This window comes from Hemiscyllium ocellatum, chromosome 1 (assembly GCF_020745735.1).
Source record: "Hemiscyllium ocellatum isolate sHemOce1 chromosome 1, sHemOce1.pat.X.cur, whole genome shotgun sequence".
Classification (NCBI taxonomy): Eukaryota; Metazoa; Chordata; class Chondrichthyes; order Orectolobiformes; family Hemiscylliidae; genus Hemiscyllium; species Hemiscyllium ocellatum.
The window spans coordinates 20,689,630-20,713,817 of record NC_083401.1 but is presented as its reverse complement, the minus strand read 5'-3'; the positions used below and the strand labels follow the sequence as shown (position 1 = coordinate 20,713,817).

The 24,188-nt window shown below is 43.2% G+C and overlaps 1 protein-coding gene across 1 annotated transcript in view; it reads left to right on the top strand.

Moving 5' to 3' along the window:
* slc4a11 (solute carrier family 4 member 11) overlaps positions 1-24,188 on the top strand; it is a 104,071-nt gene that overhangs the window by 9,359 nt on the left and 70,524 nt on the right. The window contains exons 4-5 of the mRNA XM_060833250.1: positions 3,190-3,313; positions 22,364-22,567. Coding sequence (XP_060689233.1) covers positions 3,190-3,313; positions 22,364-22,567 — 328 coding nt within the window. The remainder of the gene's footprint in view (positions 1-3,189; positions 3,314-22,363; positions 22,568-24,188) is intronic.

The following is a 24,188-nucleotide window of genomic DNA, read 5'->3' as shown; positions in this document are numbered from 1 at the left end:
GTTAGGGAACTCATGTTCTGGGGTACCCCTTGTTGATCTCATTCCAATAACTGCATCCCTCCCCCTGTAAACCTGGGAATGTAGGCTGGTTCTTTTTCTTTCCTGTAGCTCTTACTGGGGCATTTTAGCACTAGGTCAAGTTCCTCCATCTCTGCCACTGTGGTGTGTAAAAATGCAGCTCACCTCTCGCACCAGAGCTTCTCTGAAAATAATTACTCTCTTCTTCAAAGGCATTGAGATGGCAACATCTATTATGTTTATTTCCGATTCTGAAATATCTTTGATGCTTGATGAAAATGGAGTACCCACGAGTTCCAGACTAGTTGGGAAGGCTGTCTAGGAGCTGGGCATGGTTACTCTTGCATTGTTTGCAAGTTTGCAGCTTTCACATGGTTACTTTGAGCTGCTAATATAAAATGGATGACATTTATGATGGCATTTACCTATTTCATGTTTCCTGATTTTGTCATTTTCACTTGAAGGTCACATTAACTCTGGAGAGGAGAACTAAATTGAATCTCTTGCCTAATACATGACCCCAAACCCAAATTGCCCCATGTCCAACCTGACCTCCATTTTCCTCAACACTTCAGACCAGGACTCTGTCACGACTTATTTGCAGGAACTTCCATTTTGATTGTGGCCGTCAATCGCTGGAGTGTGCTTGAATTGAGTGGTGGGACTCCACTCAAACAAAATGCATAGCAAAACTGAGGCTTTGTTCACGTAATCCTTACTGGGGTTGGGCTGCAAAATCTGCCCCCTCCTAGTTATCCCCGTTGCGCTATTGACATCTAGTGATGTCATGGAATGGGAGAGCTCTCTCAATGTAGATTGTCTTGGGCTGAAGTGTGTTGCAATGTGATCTTGATCAGATTAGCAAAGGCAACAATCTGTGTCCCTTTCATCCTTAACATGAGGTAATCCTTTCATCCTTACTGATATGAAGACTTATTACTTGGAAATTCACATCCAACACTGGCTCCCCTGTGATCTATAGCCTGAGGCACTTTTTTTCAATCTGCCCCCGACCATGTTAAAGAGGTGGCTATTCAAATTTCCCTTGCTGTTGTGCCACATCTGGATATACTTAACAAAGTAAATATCTTTGGTTTCTGGAGCAATTTGCCAATGTAGGCATTGAGCAGTGAAAACATCATCTGTTTGGCATATTCTTTTCTGTAATTCAAATCTGCTTTATAGGTAAATCAGGTTCCTAAATCACCTTCCCCACCCCTGCCTCACTAAAACCTGACTTACAACACCCTATCTCTTTTTGATTTCAAGATAAAATCTGAAGCCTTGCCATTTCAGGGAACAGAATTGTGTCAACGAGGCGTAGTTAGTAATTTTGCCCGACTCCATCACTTTTTCTAAAATTTCATCTGCCTTCCCCGAAGATGCAAAATAATGAAATCTTAATATCATCTCCTCTGGTCTCTAAGACAACCATCATCCCCACCACCTCCACCCACCCACCCACCCACCCACCCTCAAGAGCTGCTCTGAAATGAGTGCAATATGTTGGGGACTCAAGTTAAAGTTTTCACTTTGTGTTTGAATGTGCTGAAGAATTTATCAAAGTTTGTCATCTTATGCTCATCAGGGCAATTTACAACAATACCAGTGTCAGGGGAAATCGACACGAACGCTATGTAAGACAAAAATACTATTTGGTTAGCAAGTGGTCTTTGATATTGGTGTTGCCATGAAGAATGTACTCAGTCAGTGATGGCTGACAGTTAACTGCTCAACTCTGTTTGAGTAGTGCTGGAAAAGCACATCAGGTCAGGAAATATCAGAGGAGCAGGAAAATCGATGTTTCGGGCAAAAACTGTTCATCAGGAATGAAGGCTGATGAAGGGCTTTTGCCTGAAAAATCAATTTTCCTGCTCCTCTGATGCTGCCTGACCTGTCCAGCACTACTCTGATCTCCAGCATCTGCAGTAACCACTTTCGCCCTGCTGAACATGTTAAACTAGGCAGTTTTGATTCTGATTGGTCAAGGCATTATCCTGAAAAGTGAACGTGTCACCAATTTTGTTGAGTTGAAACAGGCACGGTGTGTATCCATTTACTTTCTGTCTACAAAGCTGTGCTGTCTAAAATATGTCCTATCCATTTACAATCCATCTTACCATGATTGGCTGATTATGCATAACATGAATTGACCAAGTTCAGGTACACAATCCTTTATCCAAAACACTTGGGACCAATTAGTTTTCGGAATTTGGAAGTTTTCAAATTTCAGGATAAGTGACAGTTTGGGGAATTTTTTTTTAATAAAATCTTACCGAAAAGCAGTCTCACTGAGTACAATGGGCCCGGAGACAGAATTGAGACCTCCCCAGTGCTGGGCCATGCTTCCCCAAGTCCCATCTGCGTGACATGCATTGAGGGGGTGTGGAATTAGGTTAACTGTTTGCACGCCAAACAATCTTGTTAATGAGGAAAAGATTTTCATGAAGAAACCTTTTGAATTTTGGGATTTTGGATAAAGGGTTGCGACAAATTGCCACAGCCAGTGGTTTGGGTTTAATTTAAGACCTCTGCGTGTGCACAGAGCTGCAGTGGGATCTCTGCTAAACCCAACTCTGGCATATGTCCTTTATTGGGTTTTATGACAAACATGTCTTTTGATGGAATGACACCTAACCTCCCCCCGCACCCATTTTGTATGTTTCGCCTATATAGATAGTATTTACTAGATTTGAGTTTATTTGAGCATAGAAGAATATATGTTGGTTTTCCCCTTACACTGATATTCTCACAAATGAGTGCAAAATGAAAAGCTTTGAGAAAATGTGGAATTTTCTCTAATACACATTCTGCCCCACCAAATGACTATTAATCGGTTTGATTTAGCCTTTGATCTTGGGCTGTTTGAGACAAAGTCATCATAACTTAGTGATAGTGATAGAACCTGTGGGGAAAAATGTAACTACAGTCATTGAATTTGTGGGGTTCAGGCTTCTTATATAATTTCTTCCCTTCCAACCTCATCAGTTTTTTTTGGATTGTGGATCAGTAAGGAATGCTGCTTTTTCTCAGATTGGGGGTGACACTTGAATGCTAGCTATAAGGCATACAATTTCTTTGGCCATAAAGTATTACAAAAGTTGCTTATTTTCCAGGTTAAAGTACCTTTTCTATGAATAGTCACATTGTTTTCTTGCCCCCACTCTGCAGGTGCACTGTGGCAATGCTCCAGAGACGGCACGTATGCATCTGTCGATTAGAGAGGCCTCAGAACTGGGGAGAGAATTGCTGTGAGATGCGCTACGTTATCCTGATCCTGGTGCCACCAAAAATGGTAATACTTTAAATGTGCTCCATTTACACATGTACTTTGATTTGCATTGGTAGAAGTGGAGTGTAGATATCGCAGAATGTGTAGAAATTGTTTTGCGTTACAGTGGGAGTGCTGCATTGTTGTCGGTCTCAATTGCCCTGTGGAATTTTGAATCCTGTGGCAATTGATATCCTTAAAGAAAGTGGCCACGTAAGACAATTGCACAGCATGATTTCAAGTTCTAAGGCTTTTGCTGTACACAACAGTGGTTTTGTCAGTTATAAAATACTGTTTACTTCTCATCTCCTTGCTACAGGAAGGATATTTTTAAACTTAAAAGGATTCAGAAAAGGTTTACAAGGATGTTGCCAGGGTTAGAGGGTTTGAGCTATAGGGAGAGGCTGAATAGACTGGGGCTGTTTTCCCAGGAGTGTCAGAGGCTGAGGGGTGGCCTTATAAAGGTTTTATAGAATCATGAGGAGCATGGATAGGGTGAACAGCCAACATCTTTTTCCCAGGGTAGGGGAGTTCAAAACTGGAGAGCATAGGTTTAAGGTGAGAGGGGCAAGATTTAAAAGGGACCAAAGAGACAACTTTTTTGACACACAAGGTGGTGTGTGTATGGAATGAGCTGCTGGAGGAGGTGTTCAAGGCTGGTACAATTACAACCGTTTAAAAGGCATCTGTTTTATATGAATAGGAAGGGTTTAGAGGGATGTGGGCCAAATGCTGGCAGATGGAACTATGTTAATTTAGGATAACTGATGAGCATGTACGAGTTGGACCGAGAGTTCTGTTTTCCATGCTGTATAACTCTCTGACTCCATACCTAACAACTGAAAACCAGACTGACTAAGCAGTATTATATAGGTAACTTGAACTTTATATAACACAAAAATCCTTTGTGTTAAAATTGCTGTATTATGACAAAATTTCCCTCCACGGTTACACCTTACCTTGTCACTTATATAAACCCTCTATTTTTCTGGAACAATTCCAATGTATTTCTTTAGCTCCCAAAGGCTTTTTCCCCTTGTACTAGCTGGATAAATCTAATTACTTTAGCGACCTCTTAATACATTTATTCTGCATCTTTTCTGCTCTGCTGTAGTCTCATCCTTCTTGCTGTATGATGACCGCAACTGTTGCTTTGCTAACATTATTCACAGCTCCATCAATATTCAGTGCCTCGACTAATAAAGGCAAATGTCCCTTATGCCTTTGTCACCATCTTATCCACCTGTCCTGCTACCTTTTGAGCATCTATGCACATGCTCACTGAGATCCTCTGACCTCTATGCTTCCCAGGATCCTAACATTCAGCGTATACTCCCATAGATGGTCCTCCTAAAATGCATCACCTTACACTTGTTAGGACTAAATTCTTTTTTCCACTGTTCAGTTCATCTAACCAACCCAACCATATTGTCCTACAGTCTGACGCATACTTTCTCGCTATTGAGCACTCTCCAATTCTCATGTCACTTGCAAACTTGTTGATTATATCTCCTACATTCATGTCTACATCATTATTGTACACAATAAGCAGTAGCGGCCCAGCATTGAACCCTATGGTATGTCACCGGACGTGTGCTTCCAGTCACAAAAGCAACCTTTGACATCAATCTGTATCATTCAGTCAATTTTGGATCCAATTGATCAAATTGCCTTGGATCCCATGGGCTCTTACCATTTTTAATCAGTCACTCATCAAGGCTTTACAGAAGTCCATGTCGCTTACATCAACTGTACTACCTTCAGTTACACGGCAAAAGTGAGGACTGCAGATGCTGAAAACCAGAGTTTGAATCAGAGTGGTCCTGCTCCTCGGATGCTGCCTGACCTGCTGTGCTTTTCCAGCACCACTCTGATCTACCTTTATTTACGCACCTTGGGAAACTCAATCAAATCTGTCAGATGTGAACTCCCTCTTGTAAAGCCACGTGATAGGTCCTTACCACTCCAAGTGGAAATTAATTTTGTCCCTTAGAATTTTTTCCAGTATTTCCCTAGCCCCATTATGTGTCCCACTTGAGAGATGAGGAAGCACCCCAACAAAGGATGATGGAGTTTGAAACTCTTTCACAAATGGACTCGATGCTGGATCAGTTGGTAATTTTACATCTGAGATGGGTAACTTTTCTTTTTGTTAAGCAAAGTTAATGAGGGCTATGGGCCAAAGGCAGGCATGTGGAGTTAGGCCATAGATCAGCCATGTTATTGTGGAACAGCCTCAAAAGGCTGAATGGGCTACTCCTTTTCCGATGTTCTGACCACAGGTGTTAGATTTACTGGTCTGAACTTACCTGCTTTACTCCAACCACCCGTATTGAACAATAATACCACATTGGCTGTCTTCCAGTCCTCTGACACCCATCCTTTGTCAGAGTTTGAACCTTAAGGTCAGAGGCCCTATAATCTCCTCCCTCATCTCACCCTGGGATGCATCTCATCTGGGCCTGCAAATTTTCCCACTTTCAAGCTTGTTAAATCTGCTAAAGCCCTCTCTCTCTTTCTCATTCTCTTTTTCTCTTTCTCTTTCTCTCTCCCTCGCGCGCGCGCTCTCTCTCCCTCGCGCGCGCGCTCTCTCTCCCTCGCGCGCGCGCTCTCTCTCCCTCGCGCGCGCGCTCTCTCTCCCTCGCGCGCGCGCTCTCTCTCCCTCGCGCGCTCTATCCTAATGTTGTTCAAAATGCACACCCCACCTCTTTACCTACATCATCCTCCTCTATGGTGAATGTTGATGCAAGGTGCACTTTTAAAACCTCAGTATTTTCTGTCTCCAGATCATTAATTGCACTTATTCTTTCCATGGTTAGAGGATTACAGGCTTGCTAGAAAGGATTTAGACTGAGGATAGCCAGGAGGGGGCACGAACAAGGCTTGGCAAGAAACGATTACGGAGAACCCAAAGGCATTTTACTTATCCGTGAGGAATAAGAGAATGATCAGGGAGAAGGTAAGCCCAATCAGGGATAGCATAGGGAACTTGTGTGTGGAGTCTAAGCAGATAGGGGAAGCCCTAAATGAATTTTTTTGCTTCAGTTTTCACCAAGGCAAGGGAACTTGTAACTGAAAACTTAGAGGAGCTGCAATACAGTCCTGACCAGATCAAGATTGATGAAGTTGATGTGCTAGAAATTTTGGAAAACATTAAGATTGCTAAGTCCCCAGGGCCAGACCAGATTTATCCTCGGCTGCTCCGGGAAGCGAGAAAGGAGGTTGCTAAGCCACTGGTGAGGATATCCTCCTCACTCTCCACGGGAGTCATGCCGGAGGATTAGAAGGAGGCAAATATTCCACTTTTCAAGAAGGGTAATTGGGAAATCCGTGGCAGTTACAGACCAGTCAGTCTCATGTCTGTGGTCAGCAAAGTTTTGGAAAGAATTCTGAGGACCAGGATTTATAACTATTTGGCAACGCATAGTGTGATTAAGGGCAGTCAGCATGGCTTTGTGAGGGGCAGATCATGTCTCACAAATGTTATTGAGTTCTTTGAGGAGGTGTCAAGGCAGATCGATGACAGTGGAACAGTGGATGTGGTGTATATGGACTTCAGCAAGGCATTTGATAGGGTTCCCCATGGTAGGCTCATTCATAAAGTCAGGAAGTATGAGATACAGGGAGATTTGGCTATCTGGATTCAGAATTGGCTGGCTGACAGAAGGCAGAGAGTGGTTGTAGATGGAAAGTATTCTGCCTGGAGGGCAGAGTTGAGTGGGGTTCTGCAGGGCTCTGTTCTTGGACCTTTGCTCTTTGTAGTTTTTATAAATGATTGGATGAGGAGGTTGAGGGGTGGGTTAGTAAATTTGCAGATGACACAAAGGTTGGAGGTGTCGTCGATAGTATGGAAGGCTACTGCAGGCTGCAGCGTGACATAGACAGGATGCAGAGCTGGGCTGAGAAATAGCAGATGGAGTTCAACCTGAATAAATGCAAAGTGATGCATTTTGGAAGGTCAAATTCGAATGCTGAATATAGGATTAAAGACAGGATTCTTGGCAGTGTGGAGGAACAGAGGGATGTGGGTATGCAAGTACATAGATCCCTCAAAGTTGCTACCCAAGTGGATAGGGTTTATCGGAAAGCATATGGTGGTTTGGCTTTCATTAACAGGGGGATCGAGTTTAAGAGCCGCGAGGTTTTGCTGCAGCTCTACAAGTCCCTGGTGAGACCACACTTGGAATATTGTGTCCAGTTCTGGTTGCTATAGGAAAGATACAGAGGCTTTGGAGAGGATGCAAAGAAGGTTTACCAGTGTGCTGCCTGAACTGGAAGGCTTGCCTTGTGAAGAAAGGTTGAATAACCTCGGACTTTTCTCTCTGGAGAGAAGGAGGAAGAGAGGAGACCTGATCGAGGTATACACAATAATGAGTGGCATAGATAGAGTCAATAGCCAGAGACTTTTCCCCAGGACAGGATTGACTGGTACGAGAAGTCATAGTTTGAAGATATTGGGAGGAAGGTATAAAGGAGACGTCAGAGGTAGGTTCTTTACGCAGAGAGTTGTGAATGCATGGAATGCATTGCCAGCTGTGGTGGTGGAAGCAGAGTCATTGGGGACATTTAAGCGACTGCTGGACATGCACATGGATAGCAGTGAGTTGAGGGGTGCGTCAGTTAAGTTACTATATGTTACATTTGGATTAAATCTCAGCATAATATCATGGGCCAAAGTGCCTGTTCTATGCTGTACGTTTCTATGTTCTATCTATGTTATCTTCTTATAAGCTTTTGGATTTTTATTCATTTAACCCACCAGTATTTGCTTTCATGTACCACCTTTACTGACTTAATTTAGTTTTCCAGTAAACCCCTGCCCTTTTTATACTTCATAAGCCTTTGAGCCCCCTGTATTTGCCAAAAGCTTTCATTTTTTGCCTTCCTGAAACAATCCTGTACATCTGTTGACATCCAAGGTTCTCTGGACTTGCCGATCCCAATCTTAACCTTTTTCCAGAGGAATCTGTTGCCTAGCACTTTCTCCTTCCACTTTCACTCCCAGCTATTCTGATTTGGTTTTCTGATGAGCAGCTGTTCCCAGTGCACTGTAGTCTGATCCTGTCTTATCGTGTTAAAACCAGCCTTCCCTCCAATCCAAGCCATTATTTCTGGTCTATCCTTACCCTTTTTCCATGTCTATGCTAAATCTTACCGAGTTATGGCCACTGTCACTGAGAGCTCTTCCACCGACTCAGCCACTGCTCCTGGCTTTGTTCTCCAAAATGAAGTCCAACATCATTGCCTCTCTTGTAGCACCTTCTCCTTGAGAGCTCTCCTAGATATGTTAAGAATTCCTCTCCCACCAAACCTTTTCCCGTTTGTCTATCCCAGTTAATATTGGGGAAGTTGAAATCTCCTGTTATTATCACCAAATTACTTTTGAGGTTGTCGACATATCTGCCTTTGTTTTGGTAACCCTAGCCCTATCCCAGATATACTTCTAACTGTATGATTGCCTCTTTTCACTTCTCAGTTCCTCCCATATGGCCTCATATGAGGAGCATTCGTCTCCCCTTTATTGCATTTGTTGATTACTTGTACAGAATTTCAACAGAGTCCCATATCCCCAATCTGTCTTGCTTGAGTCCATATCCTGGAATAGTGAGCTGTTAGCCTTGCCCCTCCCACATTAGAGTCCCCTGGGTAGCAACGGTTTCACATCCTCAGGGAGTAATCAACATCCTTGATTCAGCTGCCTTGCTTGAATTAGAATAACTACCATCCAACCTTGCCATGTTTCCTCGTATCTTAATGTGATATTTGCATTGCCTTCTAGACTGACTTGGATCTTCAGTGTTTGTCTGAGCATCACCCTCTAATGTACCTTCACTCCGCATCACATTCCCTCTGCCAAATTAGTTCACAGTTTCATCGACAGCACTAGCAACAACCCTACCCTCCTGCTGTACGGACGTTGAATTCTGATGCAACCCCTTGGAATTGTACAAGCCCCACTTTTCCCTTAATCGACTCAGTGATTCAGGAAGAAAGCACTTCCCTCTTGCACACCAGCCGCACATTTTTAGCTGCTAATTCCTATCAAGGGGTTGCAGTGCAGAAAATATGGCAATTAATTTGTATGTGGAAAATGGCCTCAAACAGTAATGTGCTAATTACTGGATTATATCCCTTACTTGTTGATAATGGGGGATGTTGACCAGGACACTGGGAGAGAACACTGCCTGGTCTTTTATTGCATCCACCTAAGAGGACAAGGACACCTTACCTAAAGGACTGGGACACATAAGTTGCCACAGAAATGCACCGTGTCCTCAGTTTTACCAAATAAATGGGCCCCACCTCAAGAGCTTGATTGTTTTGAGGCTGTCGATGATAGAGCGCACTGTGTGTAAAGACTCGACTTGGAGTACTTGCAAGGGTTGTGCAAAGATTCCAGCCTGGAATATGCCGCTGGGCACATACCACTGATTCTCCTTCCCCTTTGAACCATGTTCAAATTGCTAGGGTCTCCTGGCATCCATCGCCTGGACTTCAAACAGTTTCTGACAACCTCTGAAATGATTCCGTCAAACTCACTAAAGCTTGCCTCTGGAAGATCACTTTATTGCTTTTATTAAACTAAAACATTCCAGCAACTGACCTCACGTTCTGGCTGGCCTTACTTTGTCGGTGTTGCTTCTGGCTGGGAGAGATGTGAACAAGATGGGACAGAACTGGCACTGAGCTAGAGCTTTAGAATGCGACTGTGGTCAGTCAAAAAGATTTTGACTTTCCGACCTCCTCAATTAACAGTGGTTGCCTTGATACCTGAAAAATGTTCAGTTTTTCATTAACCCTTCCATACCTTTTTTATTTTGAAAGAAAGTGTAACGTGTTATTTGAAATTGAGCATGCAAAATAACAATGATTAGAAACTGCATTAAGTTCTGAACAGGATTTGGGGAGGTCAAATTGTGTAGAGTTGTACAGATGTACTGCACAGAAACTTGTCTCCACAGACCAGATATTGTTTTAACATTGCAACTCATTGACTCAAAATGAAGGTTCAGCATTACAAAAAGTGTCAGTCTGCACAGTTGCTTGGGTCGTACAGAACATGCTTTTGAAGAATTTTGTCTTGCAGTCATCAGGACAGATTCAAACATGGTAGATATCAAAGGGAGCAGGACAAAATGGTCCTGGCCCGTTCGCACGTGGAATTTGGTTGAGGTGATTCTGTGGAGAATCCGTCACAAAATATTGACCCTTTTTTTTCTGTTGTGTATTTTTTTTTTTAGCTCACCACCATTTTCTCAAGGTCAGCTAGAGTAATAAATGTTGGTCAGTGAGTGACACACCCACATCCTTCAAAATGAATTTTGAAACATTTCAAAAAAGCACAATACCCAGATATTAGTTTTTATCCTTCAGAGGACCAGTCCCTACATATATGAAAATAAGTGTAGATTTATAGCTAGCATATCTGAGCTATATTGTAGTTCCAACTGATCAAGTTAAAGTGGTTGTTAGTGTATTCCTGGTACACATTGGAAACATTTGTTGAATAATCCAATCATGGAATCACATTTAATGTAAATCTGCATTGTATTAAGTAAGATTATAATTGGGGCCAACAGGTCCAAAATGTTCCTTTTTCTTTCCCCATACAATCCTTTTTATAATATGCAATCAATATTGCATTTCAACTTGCATCTTACTGCACCTTTCTGGATCAAAACCATGTGATTCTCAGTTGGACCATTGTAACTATTCCTGACGTCAGCACTTGTGGTTCAGTCCAACTCTGCAGTCACAGAACCTTCCAGCCCAGAGGCCATTGGGTTCATCATGTATACACTGGGCCTTTTTAAAAACGCTGCCATTAATCCACGTCCCTGCTCAACCCCCTGTAACTATGCAAGTTTTATCTCCTGCCTAAAGCAACAAGAATGTCAGTGTAAATCATTTCTGTACTGTCGTGAAAAGTAGCAAGGACTGTCAAATCAGATATTTTTTACTTGATTTAAGGAGACCCCATTCAGTCTATACAATTTGATCGTAGCTGACCCGTTACAGTAACATTTACCTGCCGTAGTGCCACCTTCCAGTTGGAAACTGATCATGTTTGTCTTTTCTTACCTGATTTAGTCTTTGATTATTGGTTTCTGCACTGGCTCATTAAGTGTAACCAAAGTGAGAATAGAATCATGGCTTTTTCATTTCAAGAGCTGGTATCATTGAAGGGGTATCTTTTATGGATTGTGTTGAAGAGCATGGGAGTGGAGACCTTTTTCTTATTTTGAGTACACTCCAAAATAAGTTCATATCTTGCTAATATGTGGAAACTGAAGGTGACTAGAATTGTTTTTTTTTGCCATGATTTGCCATCTGTTGTTGCCATGATTACGTTTTGTAATTTTCTGGAAAATGAAGGATTCATTCCCCAAGGTTTATTTGAATGAAAGAAAAATCTGTTTCATTCCATATTAAGCTCAAGGGGGAAAACACCCAAAGTGTGACATCGAGCATGTGCACAAAACCGGGTAATAAGTTTAAAATGGAATGTGCCTGGTACAGAAGAGGATAATAGGAGTTGTGTGGTTCAAGTCCTTGAACTGATATATTCATAATCTGAGACCCCAGTTGTTTAATGACTGACTTGTATCTTCCGCAGTAGTGGAATCTGAATCCTTTTGAGTTCTTGGCAAATGGTTGTTTTCTCAATTTGTATTTTCATCAGATGCTGTATTTAGAGGAGATGTGAGAGCAGGGAGATAGTCTTCCAGTCTTCGCATACAAATCTATTTTCCTTCTCTTTTTGCTCTGCTGATGAAAAGTAGTTCAGTGTGTTTCCTAATCTATTTCACTTTCTTTCCAATCTCATTAGCAGGATAGCTGAGCTTCTCCTTCACCCAGTTTAAGAGGAGGTGATGGCCAAGTGGAGTTATCACTAGATTAATCTATAGACTCAGCTAATGTTCTGGGGACATGGTTCAACTCCCACTATGGCAAATGGTGGAAATTGAATCCAGTTTTTGTAAAAAAGCTGGAATTAGAGTTTATTCGTGACCATGAATCCCTTGTCGATTACTGGCGTGAAAACCCATGTGGTTCACTAATGTCCTTTTGGGGAAGAAAACTGTCATCCTAACCTGGTTTAGCCTGTCCAGGACTCTGGGCTCACAGCGATCCAGTTGACTCTAACTAACTGTCCTCTGGGTAATTAGGGATGGGCAATTTAATGCTAGCCTAGTCAATGATGTCCTCATCCCATTACTGAATAAAACAAAATGTGAAAGCATGTGAATGTACAATGGGAGATATATATTTCTTAATGCTGACTCAGTTGATTGCTTTTAAAATTAGATGGTAATTTCAGTGCGGATGGTTTTGTTTATTCCACATATGTTTACTGTATAAGACTGTTGGTCTAAATGTGTTCATGCTGTCTTCGTATAGCAGGGTATAGATGACCTGTTTCTGGGAGGATCTGGTCAATTCAGTTCTAGAACATAGAACAGTGCAGCACAATACAGGCCCTTCGGTCCTTGAAGTTGTGCCGACCTTTAATCCTACTCTAAGATCATACTAACTTATTTACCCTTCATTTACTATCATCCTATCCAAGAGTCACTTAAATGGACGGTACTGTGGCTCAGTGGTTAGCACTGCTGCCTCACAGTGCCAGGGACCCGGGTTTATTTCCGGCTGGGCGACTGTCTGTATGAAATTTGCACATTCTCTCCGTGTCTGCATGGGTTTCCTCCGGATGCTCTGGTTTCCTTCCACAGTCCAAAGATGTGCAGGTCAGGTGAATTGGCCATGCTAAGTTGCCCATAATGTTTGGTGCATTAGTCAGAGGGAAATATAGGATAGGGGAATGGGTCTAGGTGGGTTACTCTTCAGAGGTTCGGTGTGGACTTGTTGGTCCAAATGGCCTGTTTCCATACTGTAAGGAATCTAATCTAAATGTCCCAAATATATCTGAGTCTACTGTCACTGCTGGCAGTGCATTCCACACACCCACTTCTCTGTGTAAAGAACTGACCTCTGACATCTCCCCAAACCTTCCTCCAATCACTTTTAAAATGATGCCACCTCTTGACAGACTTTTTGTTTTCAGGGCAGAAATGGCTCTGACTATTCACTCTCTCTATGCTCCTCATCTTGTACCCCTCTATCAAGTCACCCGTCATCCTCCTCCTCTCCGATGAGTAAAGTCCTATCTCCCTCAACTGTTCCTCATAAGACATGCCCTCCAGGTAAATCTCCTCTGCACACTCTCTAAAGCTTCCACAAGGTATTCCGACAAGTTCTGGTGAACCTATCCCAACAGTCACTGCATCAGGGGTCAGATCAGTTTTCCTTCATGTGAATCCAAGGAAAGCGATGGGAGCAGATGGAATACCAGGCTGTGCACTCAGCATACACAGATAAACTGGCAGAGGTCTTTTCAGACACCCTCACTCTCTCCCTGCAGCAGGTCACTGTCCCTGCCTGTTTCAAGAGGGCCAACATCACCCCCGAGCCGTGCTGCATGAGCCTTCTTAGCTCCCGGGATTGGTCATCACAACAAGCTTTCTTGGACTCTTCATGTGGTCACACTGGTTACAAAGGCCCCACAGCGTCTCCTCTTCCTCGGGCAGCTGATTAAATTTGGCATGATGGCGAATACCCTGGCCAACTTTTATAGGTATGCTATCGAGAGCATTCTGTCTAGATGTATCACTACCTGGGATGGCAACTGTACCATTCAAGATCAGAGACGGTTACAGAGAGTGGTCAACTCGGCCCGGATAATCACAAAGGCCAACCTCCCATCTATAGAGAATTCGACGTTTCGAGCATGAGCCCTTCATCAGGAATAAGAGAGAGAGAGCCAAGCAGGCTGAGATAAAAGGTAGGGAGGAGGGACTAGGGGGAGGGGCGATGGAGGTGGGATAGGTGGAAGGAGGTCAAGGTGAGGGTGATAGGCCGGAGTGGGGTGGGGGCGGAGAGGTCAGGAAGAGGATTGCAGGTTAGGAGGGCGGTGCTGAGTTGAGGGAACCGACTGAGACAAGGTGGGGGGAGGGGAAATGAGGAAGCTGGAGAAATCTGAATTCATACCTTGTGGTTGGAGGTTCCCAGGCGGAAGATGAGGCGCTCCTCCTCCAGCCGTCGTGTAGTTGTGTTCTGCCGGTGGAGGAGTCCAAGGACTTGCATGTCCTCGGTGGAGTGGGAGGGGGAGTTAAAGTGTTGAGCCACGGGGTGATTGGGTTGGTTGGTTCGGGCGGCCCAGAGGTGTTCTCTGAAGCGTTCCGCAAGTAAGCGGCCTGTCTCACCAATATAGAGGAGGCCACATCGGGTGCAGCGGATGCAATAGATGATGTGTGTGGAGGTACAGGTGAACTTGTGGCGGATATGGAAGGATCCCTTGGGGCCTTGGAGGGAAGTGAGTGTGGAGGTGTGGGCGCAAGTTTTACATTTCCTGCGGTTGCAGGGGAAGGTGCCGGGGGTGGAGGTTGGGTTGGTGGGGGGTGTGGATCTGACAAGGGAGTCACGAAGGGAGTGGTCCTTGCGGAACGCTGATAGGGGAGGGGAGGGAAATATATCCTTGGTGGTGGGGTCCGTTTGGAGGTGGCGGAAATGGCGGCGGATAATACGTTGTATGCGCAGGTTGGTGGGGTGGTAGGTGAGAACCAGTGGGGTTCTGTCTTGGTGGCGGTTGGAGGAGCGGGGCTCAAGGGCGGAGGAGCGGGAAGTGGAGGAGATGCGGTCCAAACGGACCCCACCACCAAGGATATATTTCCCTCCCCTCCCCTATCAGCGTTCCGCAAGGACCACTCCCTTCGTGACTCCCTTGTCAGATCCACACCCCCCACCAACCCAACCTCCACCCCCGGCACCTTCCCCTGCAACCGCAGGAAATGTAAAACTTGCGCCCACACCTCCACACTCACTTCCCTCCAAGGCCCCAAGGGATCCTTCCATATCCGCCACAAGTTCACCTGTACCTCCACACACACCATCTATTGCATCCGCTGCACCCGATGTGGCCTCCTCTATATTGGTGAGACAGGCCGCTTACTTGCGGAACGCTTCAGAGAACACCTCTGGGCCGCCCGAACCAACCAACCCAATCACCCCGTGGCTCAACACTTTAACTCCCCCTCCCACTCCACCGAGGACATGCAGGTCCTTGGACTCCTCCACCGGCAGAACACAACTACACGACGGCTGGAGGAGGAGCGCCTCATCTTCCGCCTGGGAACCCTCCAACCACAAGGTATGAATTCAGATTTCTCCAGCTTCCTCATTTCCCCTCCCCCCACCTTGTCTCAGTCGGTTCCCTCAACTCAGCACCGCCCTCCTAACCTGCAATCCTCTTCCTGACCTCTCCGCCCCCACCCCACTCCGGCCTATCACCCTCACCTTGACCTCCTTCCACCTATCCCACCTCCATCGCCCCTCCCCCTAGTCCCTCCTCCCTACCTTTTATCTCAGCCTGCTTGGCTCTCTCTCTCTTATTCCTGATGAAGGGCTCATGCTCGAAACGTCGAATTCTCTATTCCTGAGATGCTGCCTAACCTGCTGTGCTTTGACCAGCAACACATTTGCAGCTGTGATCTCCAGCATCTGCAGACCTCATTTTTTACTCCCATCTATAGAATCCATCTACCAGGCCCACTGTCAAGGAAAGGCCGCCAGCATTCTCAAAGATCCATCCCACCCTGGCAATGTTTTTCTATAATATCTACCATCGGGGAGAAGGTACTGAAGTCTGAACACATGCACCAGCTGGTTTCAGAACAGTTTCTACCCTACTATTGTTAGAAGACTGAATGGACACTCAAACTCTTAGCGTTCCCCTGTGCCTGTGTTTTGGGTTTTGCCGCTGTTTAACTCTGATCTGCCTGTATTGCTCGCAAGATAAAGCTTTTCATTGTGCCTCAGTACATATCATGAGGGGTTCTGAAAAGGTGACTAGCCAAGCTCTTTTCCCCAGGGTAGGGGAGTCCAAAACTAGAGGTGGTGGGTTTAAGGTGAGAGGGAATGATTTAAAAGGGGCAACATCGTTATGTGGAGGGTGGTGCATGTATGGAAGGAACTGACAGAGGAGGTGGTTGAGGTTGGTGCAATTACAACATTTTAAAAAGCATCCGGATGGTATATGAATAGGAAGGGTTTGGAGGGATATGTGTCAAATGCTGGCAAATGGAACCAGATTTATTTAGGATATCTGGTTGGCATGAGTTGGACCAAAAGGGTCTGTTTCCACACTGTACAATTCTATGACTCTATATTTCTCAGTTTCCCTTTCCTTCTGTCAAGAAAATGTTTTCTTGCACTGCCTCAAATGAGCAGGAATAATGCTTGTCAACATGCATTATGACTTGCCTGTCCTCTCAAATGCTTGAGAAAAGTCATTGTAAAGTATAGTATCGGTAGATTGATGCTGCAGATAGTTTGAATATTGGCCCCAAAGAGTTGGAATATTTGAGCATTTTGCAGGTTAGAAAGTTGGCCGAGCCTTCCTCTCACAACCAATTACTGCTAAATTTTTTTGATCCTTGACAGCAATTGTATCAAAATGTGTGTACTCTATGCTTTACACTAAATGGTATTTACATGGTGGTGCTCCAGCTTGAGACCGACTGATAATTGCGTGTTCTACTGCTTAGGTACACGTTTGGCAAAGCATTTAAAAAAAAAATACATTTGGAATATCAAAACCCACAATGGCAGATTCCGTCTGTAATCACTGGAGTTTTAGAAGGATGAGGAGGGAATCTCATTTACAACTTGCAGAATACTGAGAGACCTGGACAGAATGGACATGGAGAAGATGTTTCCACTCTGAGGAGAAACTAGGTCCTGAGGGTACAGCTTCAGAGTGAATGGACAACACTTTCAAACTGAGATGACAATGAATTTCTTCAGCCAGAGGGTTGTGAACCTGTGGAATGCATTGCCACAGTCTGCTGTGGAGGCCAAGTCAGTGGGTGCATTTAATTAGTGCCTTGATTAGTAAGGGGATGAAGGATTAAGGGGAGAAGGCAAGAGAATGGAATTGAGAGAATTTTATTTCTCATTTATTCATGGGTTGTGAGCATCTATGACTAGGCCAGCATTTACTGCCTGTCCCTAATTGTCCAGAGGGTAGATAAGAGTCAATCACTTTGCTGTGGGTCTGGAGTCCAGTGTAGACCAGGCCAGATGAGGATGACATATCTTTCCCTAAAGGATATTTAGTGAGCTAAATGGGTTTTTCCAACAATTGACAATGGATTCATGGTCATTATTAGATTCTTGATTTACAGTTTTTTTTTTAACTGAATTCAAATTCCAGCATCTGCCATGATGTGGAGGTGCCAGTGTCAGACATGAGTGGACGCAGTTATAGTGTCCATAGGTAACTAGTGGGGCAGGATCATAGGACACAGAATTTATAGTAAAAGATCAAAGTGTCATACAAGTGATGCAATATATTTAACAAACCTAGATCGCTGTTAAGTCTTTAACCAGTTATAATGGGGATTCAGGTTTGATTGATTAAATCTCAGAACTTCTTTCAAGTCACATTTGCGAGATAACTTAAAGCTTTATAATTTTAAAAAAGTCATATCACTATTCAGACGATGCATTAAAGGAGTGAAGTTAGAGTCTGTCTGTATCCCAACCTTGGACTTGGAAAAAAGTTTTGGGGATTTATATATTAATTAATCGAAACCTGTATCCCCATCAAGTGATTAAAGACTTAACCGCAATCTAGGTTAGTTCAGTACATTGTATCAGTTGTATGACACTTTGATCTTTTACTATAAATTCTGTGTCCTATGATCCTTTCTCACTAGCTACCTGACGAAGGAGCAATGCTCCAAAAGTGTGTACTTTCAAATAAACCTGTTGGACCATTACTGGATGTTGTGTGACTTTTTTTTAACATCATCGGCAGGGTTTGAACCCAGGTGTCCAGAACATTTAGGTGAGTTTCCGGATTAACAGTCTAACGCTAATACTACTTGGCCATTCCCTCTCCTGTTGTGGGACACCATTGTCAAATAGCAGAGCAGACTTGATGGGCCAAATGGCCGAATTCTGCTGCTTTGCTTTATGGCCAAACCACCGAATCTGTATTTCCCATCTTGAGGGTGTGAAATTTGGTTCTTTTATTTCAATGGGGATATAGGAGGCTACTCAAAAACCTATTGTAAGTAATATTGTTTTGTTACTCCAATGCCAAGAGATGGGATATGCTGGGTATATGGTTATTGTGTGTAATAGGTCAAATTGAAAAGTTAATATTTGAGATGAATAGTTTGTTTTCTTGCTAGTTGAGGATTATTGGGGACAATTGAGCGAGGGTGGTTTAAATGAAGTTGTGGTACAGATCAGCCTGACCTAATAAATTGTCAAACAGGCTGAAGGAACTGAATGGTTTGCATGTGATGATTTGTGTTTTTATTCTAGCAGAAGATGCTTAAATTTCCCCACCCTGCAGGCGCTAAGATTATGCTAAACTTGCTAGATGTCATGTATAAATGGACCCTGTGGTCTAAGTGAAATTTCTGTACTGCAGAGTTCCTTGGTGCTTTGTGATGTTTGTGCTTAAAAGTTAACTCTTCATATCAAAAGACTTTGCCCTTCCTTGCAGGAGGATAAGTGCTGGCTAAAATGAGCACCACTCCTTAAGAATATATTGGCCTTTGAGGGATACAACCTTGGTTTGCAAGAATGATACCTGGACTTGAGTGGGTGATCTGTAAGTCGTGGTATAGATTTTAATTGAAGAAAGGTTATGTTGGAGGTGTGCAGAATGTTAGCTGGTGTATTCTGTCCAGTTCTGGTCACTGCAGTATAAGAAGGATGTGATTGAATTGGAAGGGATGCAGAGGAGATTTAGCAGGATGTTGCCTGGGAAGAAGCATTTCAGCGATGTGGAAAAGGGGCTGGATAAGCTCAGATTGTGTTTTTTTTCTAGAGTTAGGAATGTTGAGGGGGATCTGATAGAGGTGTGTAAGATTGAGGGGCATGGACAGGGTGAATAGAAAGTGGCTATTCCCCTTAGCTGAGGGTTAGTAACAAAGGGGCACAATGTTAAAGTGAAAGGCAAGAAGTTTGGAGAAAATTTAGTTTAAAAATGTTTTGACATACAGGATAGTGGTGGTGGCTTGGAATGCACCGCCTAGGAGGTGGGAAACCTTAACTTTTAAATAGCTCTTGGATTAGCACTTAAAATATCAAAACATCAGACACTATGGATCTAGTGCACGAACGTAGGTAATAGTATATCTTTGGTGCAGATTTGATGGGCCTCTTCTGTACTTTGAATCCAAGTTATGAGAAGAGATTATTCATTTTTTTTCTTGGGTTTAGAAGTTTTGGGATGATTTCTATAGAAATCTTCTTCCAGACAGAATCAGGAAAACCTTGTAGATGAAGATAAACTATTTCCATTAGTTGGCGATTCTAGAATTGGAGTCATAGTCTGAGAATGAATGCTGGACCATTTGGGAGACATGTTGGGAAGCACTTGTACACCCAAAGGATAATAGAGGTTTGGAGCTGTGTCTAAATAGTAGTTGATGCAAGATCAGTTATTAGTTTTAAATCTGACATTGCTTAACAAAAACTTAACGCTGGCTCAAGTGACTGAATGCTTCCCATGTTGCTAACTGGGACTTCATTCAATATTGATCAATACATTACATAACCTTTTGTCTTTTGCTAGAATTTTAGTAGAGGTGTACCTGGCACGTAGAAAAATGGTCATGGTTGTTGGAGGTCAGTCGTCTCCACTCCAGAACATCTCTACAGGAGTTCCTCAGGGTAGTGTCCTAGGCCTGACTATCTTCAGCTGCTTCGACAAAGACGTTCCCTGCACAATAATGTCAGAATCGGAGCTGTTTGCCAATGCTTTGCACAATGCTCAGCATAATTCGTGACTCCTCTGCAGTCAAGATGCAACAAGATCTGGACAATATCCAGGCTTGAGCTGGCAAGTGACAAGCAACATTCATGCCACAGACATACTAGGGCAATGACCTTCTCCATAAGGGATAAGCTAACCACTGCCCCATGACATTCAAAGGTAGTACCCCTGAATCCCCTACTATCGATATTCCTGGGTTACCATTGACCAGAAGTTCAACTGGAATCCCGTGAACAGTGGTTACAAGAGCAGGCTAGAGGCTAAATGTACTATAGTGAGTAACATCCCTCCTGACTCCCCCAAAGCTTGTCCACTGTCTACAAAGCACAAGTAAGGCAAGTGATGGGGTACTCCCCACTTGCCTGGATGGATGCAGCTAGTCCTTCTGAGTGGAGTGTAGTCCGTAGTTTAGTCATCAATTCAATGTTTGCTATTACGTGAGCTTTCAGCTCCGTGAACGTTGTGGTGAGGTTTCCAACTTGTTTCATACTTAGCATCAGTGGAGTGACCAAATACTTGTGAAGTCAGAGAAACATCATTACCTCACTTTTTATGAAGGAATATTTGTCCTTTTCACGTTTATCGATGTTTACACTTGACCCTGATTTGATGAATATTTTAGTATCACAGCTGAAATGTATTTTTTATTCATGTTTTATTACGCATAGTAAAATATTTAATTACCGATATGTTTCACTTAAAAATTCTGCAGCCCATTCATTGCTGGTTTTGAGATGCATTTTTGCATTCGTGGAATCTGACTGCTGTCGGTATGGGCAGAATCATTTGCCAATCTTTAGTTGCCCTAGAGAAGATGCTGTTGTGACTGCAGTCTTTAACTACTGCAGTCCTACATTGTAGGAACATCCGCAGCCCTGTTCAGGAGGGAGTTCCAGGATTTGGACCCAGCAACAATGAAGGACCAGCAATGTATTTCCAATCAGGATGTGTTGAGTGGTTTTGATGGGAACTTGTAGCTGTTGGTGTTCCTAATGTATGTGCTACCCTCGTTCTTCTAGTTGGAAGTGGTCATGAGTTTGGAAGGTACAATCTAAAGGAAACTTGTTGAATTGTTGCAGTCTGGAATTTATAAAGGGAAACCAATAAATGCTGGAGATCAGAGCTCTCACGAAACGTCATCTGGGCTCAAAACATTAGCTTGCTTTCTCTCCATGAATGCTGCCTGACCTGCTGTGATCTCCAGCACTTTTTTTCTGTTTTTAGTACAGATTCCAACATCTGCAGTAATTTGCTCCCACTGGAATTTATAGAACTGTTGTTGGGCCAATATTAGGAACATCTCTTGATGTCCCAATACAGGAAGAATTCGTTGGGCTATTTGAATTGTGTGAGAACCGTCATCAGCAGACGGCGATGCTGAGGGAGGCCACTGAACTGGGTAATTAGAGCAGTGGCAGCAGAACATCCAGGAGTATGTTTTGAAGTTAAATATTTTCCAAGGATCAGGTGATCTCTGAAATTTTGATTTTTAGGTTTTCTCAACTTGTGTCTACTTCTTTTGCAGACTAATTGGTAAATTAATCAACACAATTTTTCAGTAACTCGGTTGTCACATGGTGCAATGATGGTAGTCAATCTGGGTCTGTTTTCATCCAACAAAATTGATAAAAGACTCTGGAGGAGGGAGGGTAAATTGTCTTTAGTCAAAAGTACAGACACAATAGATCGAGAAGTCATCTTTGCTACAAATGTCTTTATTTCACTGTGTGGGAATTGAATGTATTTGATGTGATAGCCCTCGATCTCCATCGCAGTGTTGCCCCCTACAGGACTTATCATCATCTTTAGTTTCTCTGGGAAAGCTTGAAATTTCTTCATCGACTAGTGCCAATTTATTCTATATCTGTGATGAGTTTGAAAACTGAGCTAACTAATTTAACTCTATACATTCTCTTATGTACCTTTTCCAACCAAAGATATAATGTGGAGTTAAGTAATACATAAGCCATGATCTTATTGAATGGTACGTGGCTTCAGGTGGGGAGTTGTGGAATAAATATGTTACTGGTGTGCAAATATTCTGAGCTCTTTGGATGCCCCCATTTATTGCATCTTATTCTTGCTTCCTGGCATTTAGAATCGAAGAGTGTGATGCTGAAAAAGCACAGTAGGTCAGGCAGCATCCGACAAGCAGGGGAATCGACATTTTGGCCTTATGCCTTTCTTCATGTATTGTTTTCATTCTCCCTCATTTGCAGAAAAGTACAAAAACTGCCATTGAAGTTGGAAGAACCTTTGCCACAATGTTCGCCGACATGAACTTCCGCCAGAAGCTCTTGGAAGCCAAAACGAAGGAGGAGTTCAAAGAGACCCTAATTCTTCAACGGCATCTGCTGACTGTAATCCACAGGGAACCTGCCACCAAAGACCATGCCAAGATGGAGGAAAAAAAGTCCCTACAGGTACCAGAGGTTGTACTCATGTCAACTAGACTTGGCACTCTACCAGTCTGTTCGTCAATGCCCCCTAATCTCCTTCCCAGTTTGTTGTGAAGCAAATAAAAGTTTCATTTCTTGGGCACCATTGCAAATAAACCTGGGAGATGAATAATTGGGATTTTTTAAAAAAAATTATATTTGCTTTTGGGAACTGTGTTTATTTTAAAGGTGACATAAATGTCTTTTTGTTTGGGGTGGTGAGATGGAAAGTTATGGACTTTAAGCCACTGACCAAACATGTCTGTTCAATTTTTACTGATAATCCTGGCTAGCACTATTTGGGTTATTCTCGCTTGTTCGCGCACTCTGTCTCCTTTACCATCTTTTCCTCCACTTTTTAATCTCTTCACTACCACCACCACCACCAGAACCTTGGCACATCTGAAGGCATTTAGATAGCTTATTCTTAAATGAAACACCTCGAGTGAATATGGATTGGTCCCTTTTCAAAGAAAAGACCTTTTCCGATATATAATTTTAGTTGCATCCCACTGGAGACTTTTGCTATAAATTCTGTGTCTTACGATCTTGCGTTCCATAACCGCTTGGTGAAGGAGCAGCGCTCCGAAAGCTAGTGCTTCCAGAAAAATTTTAAATGTGGTGAGTGAAGAAGGCATAGTGGCTAGATTTGCAGACCACATAAAGACAGTCAGGAAAGTATGTTGTGAAGGAGACTTGTTTACAGTGAGGTTCAGAAGAGCCAGGGTTGATTTGATTGACATTTATAAGATCACTCTTGTTCTTGACAGGGTGGGATATATATGTCCTCTTCTGAGTGAGCCCAGAAATAAGGGCATCGTGTTAACATTAGGTCTTGCACTTTTCAGAACATAGAGCACTACAGCATAGGAACAGGGCCATTGGCCCTCCATATCTGCGCCAATGATGATGCCATTCTAAACTAAGCCCATCTATATCCCTCTATTCCCTGCCTGTTCATGTCTCTGCCTAAATGTCTTAAACGTTATTATTTGCTGCTTCCCTGGCAGTGCATTCCAAGTACCAATCACCCTCGATGTTAAAAAGAAAAATTTCCTCGCGCGTCTCCTTTTAAATGTTCTCCCTCTCATCGTTAAGCAATGCCCACTAGTATCTGACATTTCCATCCTGCAAAAAAGACTCAAACTATTTACCCTGTCCATGCCTCTCATAATTTTATATCCTGTTAATCGGTCTCCCCTCAATTTCTGACATTCCAGTGAAAACAATCCAAGTTAATCCAAGCCCTCCTTACAGATAATACTCTCCAATCCCAGGTCACATCCTAGTTAACCTCTTCTACACCCTCTCTAAAGCCTCCACTCCCTTTTAAATATTTAACTGGATTACTAGCCCACTGACATTACTGTTATGTCACTTCGTCCCCCTATGATGAAGCAAAATTCTTGTAATCTCAGTCCTTAATGAGCTATCTTGTAATTGAGACTGTGATCCCCGATTTTGGACACTCTCGTTATTGGGAACAGCCTTCCTGTGTTTAGCCTGTCTAGTCAGGATCATTGAGTTATACAACATGGAAACAAGCCCTTTGTTCTAACTAGTCCATATCAACCAGGTTTCCTAAACTGATCCAGTTCCATTTGCC